Genomic DNA, 16,772 nt, shown 5'->3' with positions numbered 1-16,772 from the left:
CAGCATAAAAACCCAGTTAACCAAATTTAATTACTGCAGCTTTATTTTTGTTTTCAGGCTAATTGAAAACTTTAACGTGTTTCATTAAAAAAAAAATAATAATAATTTGGTGCATCAATAATTTATAGTTAAAAATGTTTAAAATAAGAGTATTTTTCTTGCACACACCTATTGTTTTGCTTCAGAAGATTTTTATTCATCCACTGGAGTTGTATGGATTACTGTAGCAACAGATCTGTGATGAAATGAGGGTGAGTAAACGAAGAGAGAATTTTCATTTTTGGGTGGTGGGGTTCATTTTTGTGTATCCTTTTAACCCTCTTTTTTAACATGTCTAGTGATAGTTCACCCAAAAATGAACATTTTGTCATCATTTACTCACCCTCAAGTTGTTTCAAACCTGTATGAGTTTCTCTCTACTGTTGAACACAAAAGAAAATATTTTAAAGAATGTTGTTAACAGTAGCCATTCCATAGTATTGTTTTTCCCATACTATAGAAGTCAATGGCTACAGTCAACTGTTTGGTTACCAACATTCTTCAAAATATCTTCTTTTGTGTTCAACAGAAGAAAGAAACGCATACAGGTTTGAAACAACTTGAGGGTGAGTAAACCTTTGGTATCTTCTTTCTTTCAGTTACTAGAACATATTTATTTAATTGAATCTAAAATATAGACAATTATAGCAACGAATGACTAATAAATGAACAGAACAGCGATGATGACAATAGGACATGAATCTCACCTTCCCACTTGCCATTAAAGACAAGCCAAGCTGGTACCAAAGATGAAACTCATTATAGGAGAACTTCATGGCCCGCTCCAAACACTGATGACAAACAATCACACACCACATCACAGTCAGAAAGAAACTTCGAATCAGGGAATCAGCCTTCCTAGAAAATGATAATGCGGTTGACATTGCTCAGCAACTAAATAATTCTAGGAAGGATCTTGTTGTTTTCAGCACGGATAGGGGATTGTGTGTATCCTGTACACATCACATCATGGCACATGCATGAGAAAATTAGCTTAAATTTGATGAGAAAGGGATTTACATTCGACATACACGCAGGCATGTGTTGGTAATACTGAGTAATGGCAGTGGGTTACCAGTGAAATGTCATGGAGTCAGTTGATATTAACTGAACAAAAACATTGAACTTAGATTCAGATTCACCTGAGAACGTCTCTGAGTAAACGCTCCCCATCACGCAACGGATCAACTACTGAAACAACCTGAAGGACAGGACGAAGGACGAAGGGGAAATAAGCACCCATACAACTGGGAGAAGAGGAGAGAGAGAGAGATCGACAGACTGAAAGAGGCGACTTGTGACAAAGAAGGAGAAAGAAGCTAGTACATAAAATACAGGTCATTGCTCCTGTTTGCAAAGCGTGGGGTCGATAGGGATCTGTGCTGACTCAACTCACCTCTGACAGCATGGCGTACTGCCCCCTCCTGGCCATAGCGATGCTCAGCAGGTCATAAACAGAGGAGGCATCCTGCATGCTGCTCTCCCTCGCCTCCTGATGCTCCGGTGTGCGGCTGATCACTGCCTCGCCACTGGCCTGCAGGGGACAACAGTGAGAGGGTTAGAATAATGTTCTTTTTAGCAGCATCATATGACCCCTTTAAAGCTGTGTTTCCCAATCCTAGTCCAGGAGAACCTCCAACGCTGCACATTTTAATGGCTCTCTTATCTGGCATGTTTGATTCAACTCATCAGCTCATTAATAAAATGTTCAGGAATTGAAGTGGGTGACAAATACACACAAAATGTGTAGTGTTGGGGGCCATTAAGGGTTAAAAAGCCATATGTTAAAGGGATAGTTTCACCCAAAAATGAAAATCCTGGAAATATTTATTTGTTCCAAACCTGTACGATGTTGTTAGTTAATACAAAATTGGAATACAGTGGAATACAAAAAAGTTTTTTTTCCCCCCATTCATTTAACTCATAAAACAATCATTTCTGTCATTTCATTTGTGTTGTCTGTTGCTTCATCTGACAAACAAATAAAAAAATTAAAAACTTTTTACGTGTTTTTATTTTTTATTTTATGTGTGTCAAAATTTGCTTTATATCTTGAAAAACAACATACACTACCGTTCAAAAGTTTGGGGTTGGCAAGTTTTTTGTGAATTAATGTTTTTGAAAGATGGCTCTTATCCTCCCAAGGCTGCATTTATCAAAAATACGGTATAAACCGTAATTTTGTGAAATATTACTACAATTAAAAATAACTATTTTCAATTTTAATATATTTAAAATTATTTTTCTAAATGATCAGCAGCCATTACTCCAGTCTTCAGAGTTATTATCAATGTTGAAAACAGTTGTGCTGCTTAATATTTTTGAGAAAACCTTGACATATAGAATACTTTGATGAATATGAAGTTCAAAAGAACAGCATTTATTTGAAATAGAAACCTTTTGTAACATTATAAATATATTTACTATCACCTTTGATCAATTTAATGTATCCTTGCTGAATAAAAGTATGAATTTCTTTACAAAAATCTTACTGACCTCAAACTTTTGAACAGCAGTGTATGTCATAAGATGATTAGCAGACAATTTCTTATGTGTCATACTGTTTCCATGCCAAATGCAGTATATTCAGCATACTGGGGCATCCAAGTTCATCCACCTAGAATAACAGTCCCACCTCCAAAGGACAATTTAGAGGTCACTCTAAACTTAGTATAGAATAGAGGAAGATTCTTGTGTTCCACAGAACAAATAACATCAAATGGGTTTGAAACAACATGAAGATTATTTGATGAATAATGTCAGGTTTTGCTATTTCCTATAATATAATTATGCAATAGTTCTCAATATGCAGCTAAAGAAAACGTCACAACACAGCATGTCAAGCAAGAAAGTATGAATGTGAGGAAGACTGTCTCACCATTGATTCTGTGATGAGGAGCACCAGCACCGCCTCTTCAACCACGTCCTGTGGACAGAAAGCTCTGCAGGGTTGCAACAAGAAAACGAAAAAACACATCAGCAAGGTATGTGTGTGTCAGTCTCTAATGTCAGTCTGTAACTGAGCTCTCTGTACTCACTTCCATCCTCACAGTTGTCACTTTAACATGTCTTAATGGTATTCTGAACAATTTCATCGATATTTACAGTCTCTGTTTCTCTCATCCCCTTTTGTTTTTCATATCTTAAGTTACTTCCCTCCATACCATCTGGAGTCCCATCATAGTGTGTTACTACGCTGTACCAGGAATGTGAAACTGGAATATTTCTTTCATCTGTTCTCATATCTGTTCTTCAGATGCATTGTCAAAAGTCTCTCCATCTCTTTTCATCTCTGTTGTATTTTTCCTTTCTCTGCTTGGCGTCTGCAGACTCACAGGTACAGTTACAGTATGTTTTATTCACAACACAGCATTCTGCCGTGTCCTGAATATTAAAGCAGGCAAACAAACCCCAGCGCTGTCCTCTGCTTGTCTTCTTGTTCGTGCTCTCTGATTCTAGTGATCGATCAACACAGTCCTATGACTGATGTACACAATAGAATTTAAAGAGCAGTGAGATTTACTGCACATTAAACTGCTAAAATTAACACTTATTATGTTGGTTTGATAAAGCAAACTGATCTACTATTTAAGATTTTTTCTGAGACAAAAGTTCTAAAAGTAACTCGTCCAAACTAGGCACAGCTCTTCAGGATGCCCTGACAGTGTGCTGCATTTTTTATGACTGATCAGACTTACAGTTTTCCTGTATTTGTTTCATTATCTGTCTACCTATCTGTCTATCAACGTGTTAAATCATGCTAGGAATGTGCTATAAACATACTAACATAGAAACATGTTAAAACATGCTAGCAACATGGTAAACTATCAAAATGTTTAAAAATGTTAGAAATATGCTAGAAATGTTAAGAAATGCCAGCAATGTGCTAAATCATGCTAGCAACTTGCTAGAACATGTTAGAAACATGCCGACAAACAGGTTAAATCATGCTAGCAATGTGCTAAAACATGTTAGAAACATGTTAGCAACATGCTAAATCATTCTGGCAATGTGCTAAAGAGCTAGCAACATGTTCAAACATCGTAGCAACATACTAAATCATGCTAGCAATGTGCTAGATATACTAGAGACATGTTAGCAACATTATAAAACATGTTAGCAACATGTCAAAAATGCTAGAAATGTGATAAATTTTGCAATCAACATGCTATCAACATGTTTACCATACTAGCAATGTGCAAAAATGTGTTAATAACATGTTAAAACACGCTAGAAGCATGCTAACAATGTGTTAAAAATGTTACAAACATGCTAAAAATGTTAACAATACTCAACATATTAAAGCATGTTAAGAAAAATTAAGAACATGCAAGCAACTCCCAGAAACATGTTAACAATGCCAAGCAACAACCAAAACCAGCCTAAGGTGGTTGGCTGGTCTTAGCTGGTTTAAGCTGTGGTCTCCCAGCCTGGCTGAGCTAGTCATGCTGGTCTAATGGGGTCTGAAGTCTAATAGTCTAAATTCGTTTTTTATTGGACTGTCTTTTAATGACTTATCAGAGTAAAACATTCAAACATCAAGCTTTTAAAAGTTATTTTAATTTATCAAGCCAACATCAAAGTTTGTCATCAAACTTTACTCGTTTTGTTGTGCTTTTATTTTCTGATTATGCTTTAAATATTGCTTCCTACATGAAAAATTGGTTTGAATATATAGAGAATGGGAAAGGAAAGAGAGTCAGACCCCTCAGTGTTGTAGCGCTGTGGTGGTCTGGATGAGGGGTAGATGGTGTCTTTGGGGTGTGTGGCTCCTTCTCTCTTCAGCCAGCCGGGTGGTGGAGGAGACAGTGAACCCCAGTACGCGTCCTCACACACTGAGCCCAGCAACACTTCTGCAAGCCTGCACGCTACTGTCTGAACAACATGACACAATAGACAACAACCACTGACTCCTGCTGTGTGATTGTGAGCATCAAAAATCTCATTTACCCAGATCTCACCTTACGAAAACTCTGAGACCCCCGACTCTCCACAGCCCTCATGACCCGCCGCAGCTGTTGTGTCCCCTGAGCCAAGTGACTAACACACATGGGCAGAAGTGATTGTGCGAAGTAAAATGATTGAAAAATAAGATGTTGATTGACTTAACAGGTGGACAATAAAACACTGATGATGATTATTATATCACAACTACTGTACAAGTGAGCGTGTGTCAATTATTAAGAAAAGAAACAGAGGGGGTGGATGAGGATGATGGATTATGACAAACTTTAGTTTGGAATGGTGTGTCAGTGTCATGCTCACTGCAGACTGCAGGTGCAGGTTTTAACCTCCTGGAACACCATTTTGGAGCGATTTTGACCAATTGGTCCGGTTTTGTAACACAGACCTGGCAACCCTGGTGTTACAGTATGGCTTTTTATGATCTCATAATTGTAATACTTTCACATTATACTAGATATTATTTAGACTGTAATAATGGCTATATTATTAAAGTGGTCATTATTACAGTGATTAGCTGCAAAAACACATTTGTTTCAAAAAGGCTAAAGTCCAAAAATGTGGGTAATGTTATTATATTTCATTATTGTGAATTTATTGTTTGCATTTAACCTGTGTTTTGATGCAGTTTGAGAAATATAGAACTGTATTTACAGCATTTACAGTCACGGATTTCTGTCTCAGAGAACTGAACTGTTGTGAAGAAGAGGGAAGTGCAGCTGAGACAAGTAAAGAACACTATGTGGAAATATACCTCTGTTCAGTGTTTTTATAGACTACACTGCGCATATATATTATAGGCTATATGTGCACACATATTCAATATCATACATACAAACTGACACAATTTCCATGCTAATTTGTTTTTTTTCTGGAACTGAAAACAATTTAGTTTGATATATTATATTACATATACAATTAAATCTATTAATTTAATCTATTGACAGTCCTAACATTTTAAAGTTGTAGTGTTTCAGTACTCCATTACAAACAAAGCTAATTTTAGAGTGACTGAAAAAAGACCTCATGTTAAATCACTTGTGTTAAACCACTGACACCTGCTGGACATGACTGGCTCATCCACGCAGCACACTGGTCATGTTGACACAAGAATACCAGCGGTGTGTTTACACAGTGCCAGTCATATATTCACATGGAGTCCATAAATGGATTAAGTCAAGCTGTGCTGTGAATACTGTGTGTGCATGGCTGCATGAGTGCTCAATATAAAGGGCAGAGAATTGTGGGTAAAGAGTCAGAGATCAGTAACATGTGCGCTCACCCTTTCCTCAGCAGTGACAGGTATGCGCTCTGAAGAGCTGCCTGCAGGAAGAAGCCTGGGTCCAAGTCAAAATGAGGGACTGATGAACTGCTTTTAGCTGTTTTGGAACTTGGCGTGCAAACAGTCTAGTGAAGAGGACATATATACATTGCAATGGTGGCCGGAAATGAACACAGATGAACACAAATACCAATTTTATATAATACATAATATATATACACACACTTTAGATTTGAATCACTCATGCACAAGATGCTGAAAACACAGCAAGACATGCCGAGACATGTCTAAACAGAAAAACATGTTCTGAGTGAACCGGCTCCTGACAAGATGTAAAACACACACCGACCTTGTCAAGCTCTTGCAGGTACAACAGGCCAGCATCACAGGCCATGAGGTAACAGGACAGGCAATCTTCCTCTCTCTCGGACAGTCTAACACGGGAAGCACCTGACATAGACTGATGGTCCAAAGACAAACCTGAACATTTATGAAGAACAATTAGGTTAAGATTCACTTTATAGTAATTTGGGGCAATAACTGTGCAAGAGAGAATGAAATATAGTTTAAGCATGGAGCCAATACATACTAAATGAATATAGCAATGCAGTTACATCTCCAATTACAGTACTGCTGATTAGACTTAATAAGACATGTTGAACGAGAACGGATCTCTGTGTTTGGTACAGTCAATTCTTAATCAATATGTGCCAATTTGAGCAACAACATGAGAGCAAGTAACTGTTTATCAAACAAACAAATGACTTTATCATTTATTCAGTCTGTCTAGAACTTTGAGTCTTGGTCTCATCCAGTACTTCAGCAGTGCAAGATACAGAAAGAAAATAGTCATGGACAAACAAATATTTGAACCTCCTAGAAAACATTTTCTGGGTTACACTTTATTTTAAGGTGTCCTTGTTACAGTGTAATTATGCATTTAAGTATTGAGTAATATTAATTAACTACATGTACTTACTATAGGGTTAGGATTAGGGTTTGGCTTAGGGTTACTTGCATGTAATTATGCATAATTAATTGTTATTATAATAGTAAGTACATGTAACGTGCAACAAGGACACCTTAAAATAAAGTGTTACCATTTTCTGAATATAGCAAACCACCACTGACTAGGGCTGACATGCTTTGATATCTCAGATTTACCAAGACTTCTACCTACACTGAATTTTCCCAGAAATCACTAGTTCCATCTTTATATGAGGAAGTACACAGAGGAGAACTACAAATGAGGAACTACACAATTAGGGCAACTTTACCACATCACAACTGTTAAAAGGAGTTCCCCATCTATACAATTCTGAAGAGAAGAGTTGTACACGGCGACCAAAATTAACACTCATCAAGTGCCTAATGCAAGAGAAAATGGTTTTGATGAGTAGAGAAAATAGATCTGGAAAAGGAAATGCAACATTATACAAGATAGACAGACAGACAGACAGACAGATAGATAGATAGATAGATAGATAGATAGATAGATAGATAGATACAGGATGAGTGATGCACTGGAAAAACCCTTTTTTAAAGATAACTAAAGATATATATAGAAGCTTCCCTGTAGACAATGACGTAAAACTGCCTTTTTTTTCTGTGGTCACATTCTGTCCAAGGATATGAAAAAAGAAAAGACACACTCCTATCCACAGACTTCTCTGTGATTACAATGCAGACCTTTTTTCACTGTACACTTTAGCTTGGGTATGAGTCCAACAAAAGCATGCCTGAGGCAAATACTCAATGGAATGCAGCAATGAAAATTACATAATAACTTAATAAATACACATTTAAATTGACAGCAATTATAAGGGCTATACTGTACAAGGATCGTCTTTTAACTTAAGTGCAAAATAGACTGAAAGTCATTCATTTAGTGATTTTTTTCCAATTAAGACCCACTACACCTCGTGAAACCCGAGTGAACTTTCAAATTTTTTCACACAATTAATATTGTCAAAATTTTAAAGAGGTTGTGTCAATGCTAATCGGTTGCAGGAAGCTACAACAAATTATATAATTAATTGAATATTTAGACCTCACGCATTACTGTATACAGTATGTTAATTGCCTTGTAATCATTTAATTATACAATAATGAGGGAGGATTAATGAGCTGTTAGTGATCTCTCAACTGTTTATACCTTTAATGACAAAGGCCTCTGCCAGCATGCGTAGTTGGTAGACAGGCCGCTCATGGCGGGTGAAATCGTCCACACCTGTTCTGGCACACATGCCCTGGGCGTCCCTGTAGCGTCCCTGAACATAGTGCACTTTAGCCAGCAGGAGCAGAGCTTCATTCAGGTAGTGCGGCTACAGGGGAAGAAACCACTGACAATTAGGGCTGCACAATTTGTGGAAAAAATTTAATTGTGATTGTGATTGTGGTTAAAAATGTGATTAAAAAAAAAATCCAGGATCGTTGTGCTTGTTTGTAGGGCTGTACAATTTGGCCAAATTTGTGTGATTATATATAAATATGGCTATAAAATATTATTATTATTTTTATTGTTATTAAATAAAAATATATACATTACTAAATAAAAACAACATAAGAAATATTACTATAGTAATATTTCACTGTAAAATAAAACAGTTAAGGATTTAAAATGTTTAAATGTTGAACTACCAAATTTTAGTTTTGACAGAAAATGGAGACCTTAACACTTTTCTTTTAATAACTGGTGCTTCACAAATGCGCATTAAAAGGACATAGATGAGTTTGTGTAGAGCAATATTTACTGTAAAACGAGCCGCTCTGAGACACTGAAAACAGCAGATCATAAGCTGCTCACATATAAATGAACACAGTGCCATACTTCGCTCTGAAACACACAGCGCATATATTTATTTCATTAAATCACAGCCTTTGGAATTTTAGAATTGCATTAAACCATGTTGTGCAACCCTACTGACAATTTAAATAGAGAGTAAATATATAGATGACATGCATGCACTACAGGGTTTTTGCATCCCTCTAAAGGACAAAAAAATACATTTTATCTTTTTTTTTCTTTAAATTATAAAATATCAAACAATACAGTATTAATAAATACACAAGCAACTAAATAAATACTTTTCCAAGCACAAAGAAAAAAAATATGGCTCAGAAACGTGAAGTTTTGAGGAAAAAAAAACTGTTTGCACCATTGTTTGCAGATACCTATTGGTTTTTTGTTATCTAACTAACTTAATAAAACTGATGGAATTTAAGTTGTTCACAAAGCTGAACTAAATCCCTTCTGCAATCCATAAGCCCTTTCTTCTTTTTCTCAGAGATGCTTAACTGACAAGATAGAGACTCAGGTAGGTGCTGTGCCAGACCTCCAAGAGTCCTCTGCTAAGTATGCTGTTGAGGTGAGCTTTGGCTCGGGCTAGTTTGGGCTGCGAATCTTCAGTCAGAGGCGTAGAATTCTTCAGCAGGGTCATGTTCTCCAGCAGACATTCCTCCAACAGAGCTTCTGCCAGCAGCAGCGTCCTGTAATCATCTACAGACAAACAGAGACGGAAGCTGGGCAAAGGTTGAAGAAGATAGAAAGACTACCATGATTATGGTAGTGTATCTTTGGGTTCTTTTAAGGATAAAATGTTCACCAGCATCACGTCTAAAATAGTGTTTCATGGCGTCATTTTTCATCCAGCAGTGGACTTTATCATGACAGAATGGCATTCGCTGATAAACATGTCTAGATTGCATATTAATCGACAACAGCATTCTGACCAGGTTTAGAGAGTTAAGTGTGTTTGTTTCAGCTCAAATACACAGTCCGACAAGAAGGTGCTTCGAAAATATTCACTTTGCCTTCATGCATATTTTGTATAAACACTGTGGATGAGGTGTTTCCTGTTTGGTTCAACTTTTCACTCCCCACTGAATCCAGACTTGTGTCATACGTCAAGTTTATGTATGACACTTTCCTAACTGAATATGAAGTAACTCGGTACATCGCTCAAAAAACCTTTTACTGACTGAGTTTGTTTCCCCACAGGGAAATTAATGTCTGAGCATTTGCAATGGCGAAACAAGACGTGCTGGGTCAGAGATCTGATTTGGACAGTGGTGGACACACCTCCTGGGAGTGCTGTGTGTTAACCTCTAGATTACTGCTGTTGACTTAACAATGAACACGGGACATGTTTAAGCAGCATGTTTATCTTTTACCATGTTTACCTTTGTGAAAATGAGAAAGTGAAAGGCCTGGGTTTTAATACTAAATCATCCAAAAAAATGAACATTTATTTACATTTATTATACATATTTTATAAGTCTTTTATTCTCACCAAAGCTGCATTCATTTGATCACAAATGCAGTAAAACAGTAATATTTTGAAATCTCATTACATTAGAAAATAATTGCTTTCTACTTTAATATATTTTAAAATGTAATTTATTCCTGTGATACAAAGCTGAATTTTGTCCTCAGTGCCACGTGATCCTTCAGAAATCATTATAACATTCTTATTTGGTGTTCAAGGATCATTTCTTATTATTATCAATGTTTAAAAGAAATGTGCTGCTTAATATTTATTTCTGGGGAAACAACCTCTGAATTCTTTGATCAATAGAAAGCATTTATAGTATTTATTTGAAACATATCTCTTTTGTAACGTTATAAAGGTATTTACCGTCACTTTTGATCAATTTCATGCATCCTTACTGAATAAAAATATTCCTTTTTTTTTCAGAACCATAAATCTTACTGACAGTATGCAAAAAGTAGGGTTTCCAATAAGTTCATGTATGATGTATATCAGCTGGTTGGCACTCTGCTATACCATAATGCCACAGGAATCAAAAAGTTACAAAATAATAATAATAATAATAACAAAGTAAATTAAATGGCAAGTGTGAGTTTGTTAGTTTTTTTCAAGTGCAAGTGTATAAGTACAAAGAAACTCGTTCTTATTTAAACTGTACACCAAGGTTGTTAGTGCGTCTTAGGTCAAAGAACATTAACATAATGGTGGAGAAATACACCATCAAATTCAATGCATAGCCTAAAGTGAGGGTGAGTAAATGATGACACTATTGCTTTCTACCTGTATTAACTACAGGGTGTGTGCATGCATTTACACCTCTGATTCACATGAGTAACTGGCTTTATACACAGTCTCTCTCTCTCTCTCTCTCTCTGAGTGCACTGACAAATCAAATCCAAACGCAAAAACAGTAGTCTCAAAAAGTACATGTGAGTTTCTGTTACTGATATCAGCGCACATTAGTAAACATAAGAGTTTAACAGAAAGGTGCAAAGTTCATGCGGAACAAGACACACACTCTCTCTCTCTCTCACTCAGCACTGCTGGCTCTCCTCTATTCTGTTCTATTGTGGAACGCACACTTACCATCGTCATGCAGGCGCGCGGCAGCGAGCTGCTCCAGTAAAGACGGTATTTTAACCCACTGACACTCCGCGCGGCAGCGCTCGACCTCCGCCTCTAAGCGGTACTGAGAGAAGGAGAGCCGCGATGACATCCCGCCCGCGTCTCTGTGTCCGCGCTCCACCGATACGATACCAGAGGAGTGACTGCCGACTGTCAACGGGAAACTCACTGAGCATGTGCAAACAAACATTACAGGGCTTTGCCCACTTCAGTGACTGAAGAATATTGATTATTCCTGTTAATAATTCAATAAATGTTGGAACATCATTATTCCTCTTTAATGCTATACATTTAGTGGAGTTTTCCTGCCCAGTTGCACCCAACTTTGTAAAACTCATCAGCGTTCCCACATAGGCTATCTTGACCATATTATTTTATTTTTATTGTATTTAATATTCTAAATCTCAGCAGTCTCTCTTTACACTAAGCAGTACATTTGAAATAATTTTAGGAATATCCTATATCGTGATATCATATAGCCTAGGCCTATCGCATAGCTCAGTGGTTCTCAAACTGGGGTACGCGTAGGCTACGTGAGGTGACAGAGGGGGTACGCGAAAAAAATTCTGAGGTTTGGTATTCATTTAATTCTACCCCAACATTAACATTAAAACAGAACATATATTTCTGACAAGCAAAATGCCGCTTCTAATGTAAAAACAGGAAAGTGGTAGTGCCGTAGGCCTAAACGGTCAAATACATGACATCCAATCAAATTACCTCATCTTTTGCGGTCAAAACTGACCACACAAGCAGTGTGCATGTGATAGGATGCCCGCTGAATATGCTGCATTAGCAAATCACGCTGCTGTTCAATGTATCTTTAAAGTAGCCTAGATCTTCACTTAATAGCATGAGGAGCAAATATTGGCACGCACTGTACATTGAGATCGAATTTTTTATTTTTTTTATTGCTTAATGTGCTCCACCGATACGATACCAGAGGAGTGACTGCCGACTGTCAACGGGAAACTCACTGAGCATGTGCAAACAAACATTACAGGGCTTTGCCCACTTCAGTGACTGAAGAATATTGATTATTCCTGTTAATAATTCAATAAATGTTGGAACATCATTATTCCTCTTTAATGCTATACATTTAGTGGAGTTTTCCTGCCCAGTTGCACCCAACTTTGTAAAACTCATCAGCGTTCCCACATAGGCTATCTTGACCATATTATTTTATTTTTATTGTATTTAATATTCTAAATCTCAGCAGTCTCTCTTTACACTAAGCAGTACATTTGAAATAATTTTAGGAATATCCTATATCGTGATATCATATAGCCTAGGCCTATCGCATAGCTCAGTGGTTCTCAAACTGGGGTACGCGTAGGCTACGTGAGGTGACAGAGGGGGTACGCGAAAAAAATTCTGAGGTTTGGTATTCATTTAATTCTACCCCAACATTAACATTAAAACAGAACATATATTTCTGACAAGCAAAATGCCGCTTCTAATGTAAAAACAGGAAAGTGGTAGTGCCGTAGGCCTAAACGGTCAAATACATGACATCCAATCAAATTACCTCATCTTTTGCGGTCAAAACTGACCACACAAGCAGTGTGCATGTGATAGGATGCCCGCTGAATATGCTGCATTAGCAAATCACGCTGCTGTTCAATGTATCTTTAAAGTAACCTAGATCTTCACTTAACAGCATGAGGAGCAAATATTGGCACGCACTGTACATTGAGATCGAATTTTTTTTTTTTATTATTGCTTAATGTACATAACAAGACAGGGAACAACCAACAATGTAAGACACTTCCACTGAGACAAACACAGAGTGAGATCGATTTAAACTCTCTTCGATACAGACACCCTGTGCGAGTTATTGTTTTCATGTTTAAAATACGAGCAAGAATGCAAATTTCCCTGAATATCCAAACGATGGCAAATGTGACAATTTTTACAACAGTTCAACAAAAAAAGGTCATATTAAGTGAACATTTTACATTTTAAATGTAGCCTAGGCCTACATTTTAAACAGAATATTGTATTTTGCAACAAAATAATAATAGTTCCAACGAAATCCGTATCATCTGGTGCATCTGCGGCTTTGAACGATTTGGAGAGTCAATAACCCATTCATAACTACAGCATTTTGCTTCGTTACTGAATGAATGAATGAATGAATGACGCGATGCATGGCTCATTAAGACAGCGCCTATTGGCGGTTGCCTAGGCTATCACTTCAATTTGCCATCATTTATTGCTTTAGTTATTAAATTAATAATACACTTAATGGAATGTTAAGAATATGACATAAAACATAACATACAATTAATAAGGACAGGAAATGTTTGCCTCTATAAAGGTAAAAAAAAAAAATCAATTTAAGGGGGCAAATAATGTCCTTTAATAGACGGTCTAAGTGGAAGGGGGTACGCAGAATAATGTTAAATGCCCCAGGGGGTACTTACGTCGCTGTAAAAAGTTTGAGAACCACTGGCATAGCTGAACATCATTCATGCATTATTCAAACATTTTTATGATATAATTTGAATGGTTAGAACAAAAATGTTTAATCTATATGAATGCATTATCATAATCACGTTGTCTGCATTCGACCGATTTAACTGATTTGCTGAATCAAAACGTGGGCGTTGACTTGTGACATGTAGTCAGTGGAATCGTTCTTGTTTTATGCAAATAGCTACATTTTCCCATTTTCACTGCGGGTATGCAAAATTAACGTTTTTGCATATTTTACATATAGTGGTTGCTACGTCCCGGGATTTTATAAATAGGCTATTTTAGAGCTGAGGGAAAATTCCATGACTTCCTAATCTCTGATTAATTTCTATGATTTTTCAACCCTGGAAATTCCATTTCCCTGATATATCCTCGGGTTAATGGGAACCCTGTTATCACATCAAGTCTGAGTTTGATTCCCTGTTACAAAAATATCATAGTCCTTACAAAAATATCTAAATTACACTGCTCTTAAAACATCTTAAATCAGTCCAGCTGATTTAGGCTAGTCTAGCTGATCTTCCCAGTCTGGCCAAGATGGTCTTAAAAAGTTTAAGCTTGTCTCCTATATCCTGTCAAAGCTGTTGTTGCTTCAAATTGGTCATTATTTGGTGCAAGCTGTTCATAGCTGGTTAACTAGCATATGTTCCAAAACCTAGCTGAACTACCTGTAAGACTAAGTGGCAGCAGATTTGTTGATGATGGCCATCTTAGAGCAGCTAAAACCAAACAGAAACTAGCTATGTTCAGAACCCTCTTCTATGTCACACAGACGTAAATGAATAGTTCACTAAAAAAAATAAATTTGCTGAAAATTTACCATAGGCCATCCAATATAGATGATTTGTTTTGTCATCAGAACAGATTCGGAAACATTTTTATATTACTTGCTCACCAACGGATACTCTGCAGTGAATGGGTGCCGTCAGAATGAGAGTCCAAACAGCTGATAACAACATTACAATAATTGTCTTGTGAAGCAAAAAGCTGTGTTAGTATCAATCAATCAAGAGGCTTTTAACGTTCAAACCGCTGCATCCAGTTAAAATATTAACTGGAGTCCTCTATCCATAATATTGCTTTCTCCAGTGTACAAGTCATCTCAAGTTGTCTGAATCAGGAGATACATATGCACAGATCAAGCACCGTTTACAAGCGAAAAACAGTTCTAAACAAATATGTTGGTGGATTTTGGTGTGAGAGGACAGCAGGGGATGGACTTTTTCCACTGAAGGAAGTGTTATTATGGATTATGGGCAGGTATTTTGACCAAAAACAAAAATTTACATTTACAACATCTTAATGATGGATTTGTGTCTTACAAACACAGAGCTTTTTACTTCACAAGATGTTAACTGATGGACTGGAGTCGTGTGGATTACTTGTGGATTATTGTGATGTTTTTATCAGCTGTTTGGACTCTCATTCTGATGGCACCCATTCACTACAGAGGATCCATTGGTGAGCAAGTGATTTATACATTTCTCCAAACCTGTTCCCAAGAACAAACAAACTCATCTACATATTGGATGGCCTGAGAATGAATACATTTTCAGCAATTGTTCAATTTGGGGTCAACTATTCCTTTAAAAATTAAAGGTGACTCACAAAACTATGTCTCAGTCTTATAAACCCAGCAAACACCATTTACTGGGCCACAACATGCATGTGTTAAGTGTCTGTTAAGACCATACGTGTAGTTTAACAGGTTTAACAGGACATGTCCTATGTCCTATGTCCTATTTCCCTGAAATCCCTCCACTGAGATGACTAAATCTATTTAACCAGTTATATCACCTTAACCAGGGGTGCCCAAACTCGGTCCTGGAGGGCCGGTGTCCTGCAGAGTTTAGCTCCAACTTGCCTCAACACACCTGCTTTTAAGTTTCTAGTATGCCTAGTAAGAGCTTGATTAGCTGGTTCAGGTGTGTTTAATTGGGGTTGGAGCTAAACTCTTCAGGACACCGGCCCTCCAGGACCGAGTATGGACACCCCTGACCTAAACTATCTGCAGGGCTCATTTTAATTATCAGATCAAGAGAGGGGGCTGCTTCCATCATAGTTTGGAATGAGAGTCTTGAGTCTGTTTAGATGAAAATACCGACTAATTTGACGCAAACACCTGCCACAGAATGCAAATGGCAGTAAAATGAGACACCTGTCCTCAACATACCGAGACAGTGGCGCTATCTAGTGGGCGATATAGTGCTTGAAAGCTTTGAGCGAAACCCACAAAAAAGCCAATAAAATAGACTGCATTTTAACTTTCTTTCTTTCTTTCCTGGCTTTACGGTCATACCAGCTAGCTTTGAAGTAATCTGCATGCATGACCTTAGTACTAAATGACTGACAGATGGAGAGTGTTTCTGATTTGCTCTCTCTCTCTCTCCGCAATCTTGACCCTTTGAGTTTTTTCCAGTTGTTGTTTTTTTCTTCTTCTTCTCTCTCTCAAGACATCTAAGCTATATCAGTGATTTCGTGTGGATAGTATGGGCAAGCTTTGAATTCCAAAAACACATTTAAAGTCAGCTTTTTTTAAGTAGTTCATTAAATTGATATATTTTCCAGCTATCAAAATAACATGACTTTAAAAAAAAAAAAACCTCCATAAATTC

General features: G+C 37.1%; 1 protein-coding gene across 3 annotated transcripts in view; it reads right to left on the bottom strand.

The window, feature by feature from the left end:
- ttc7a (tetratricopeptide repeat domain 7A) overlaps positions 1-11,798 on the bottom strand; it is a 32,976-nt gene extending 21,178 nt beyond the window's left edge. For 2 of the 3 annotated variants that reach the window (XM_016473940.1, XM_016473941.1), the window contains exons 1-10: positions 11,641-11,798; positions 9,619-9,782; positions 8,439-8,607; positions 6,633-6,763; positions 6,284-6,408; positions 5,001-5,079; positions 4,745-4,914; positions 2,918-2,981; positions 1,436-1,573; positions 747-830 (exon numbers count right to left, since the gene is read on the bottom strand). In XM_016473940.1, the coding sequence (XP_016329426.1) occupies positions 747-830; positions 1,436-1,573; positions 2,918-2,981; positions 4,745-4,914; positions 5,001-5,079; positions 6,284-6,408; positions 6,633-6,763; positions 8,439-8,607; positions 9,619-9,782; positions 11,641-11,770 (1,254 nt within the window). In that variant the 5' untranslated portion in view covers positions 11,771-11,798. The remainder of the gene's footprint in view (positions 1-746; positions 831-1,435; positions 1,574-2,917; positions 2,982-4,744; positions 4,915-5,000; positions 5,080-6,283; positions 6,409-6,632; positions 6,764-8,438; positions 8,608-9,618; positions 9,783-11,640) is intronic. The other variant, XM_016473939.1, reaches the window with a different exon arrangement.
- Positions 11,799-16,772: the final 4,974 nt, after the last annotated feature.

Source organism: Sinocyclocheilus anshuiensis, unplaced genomic scaffold (assembly GCF_001515605.1).
Source record: "Sinocyclocheilus anshuiensis isolate Anshui unplaced genomic scaffold, SAMN03320099.WGS_v1.1 scaffold536, whole genome shotgun sequence".
Classification (NCBI taxonomy): domain Eukaryota; kingdom Metazoa; phylum Chordata; class Actinopteri; order Cypriniformes; family Cyprinidae; genus Sinocyclocheilus; species Sinocyclocheilus anshuiensis.
The sequence above is the reverse complement of the archived record's forward strand: the minus strand, read 5'-3'. Positions and strand labels throughout refer to the sequence as shown.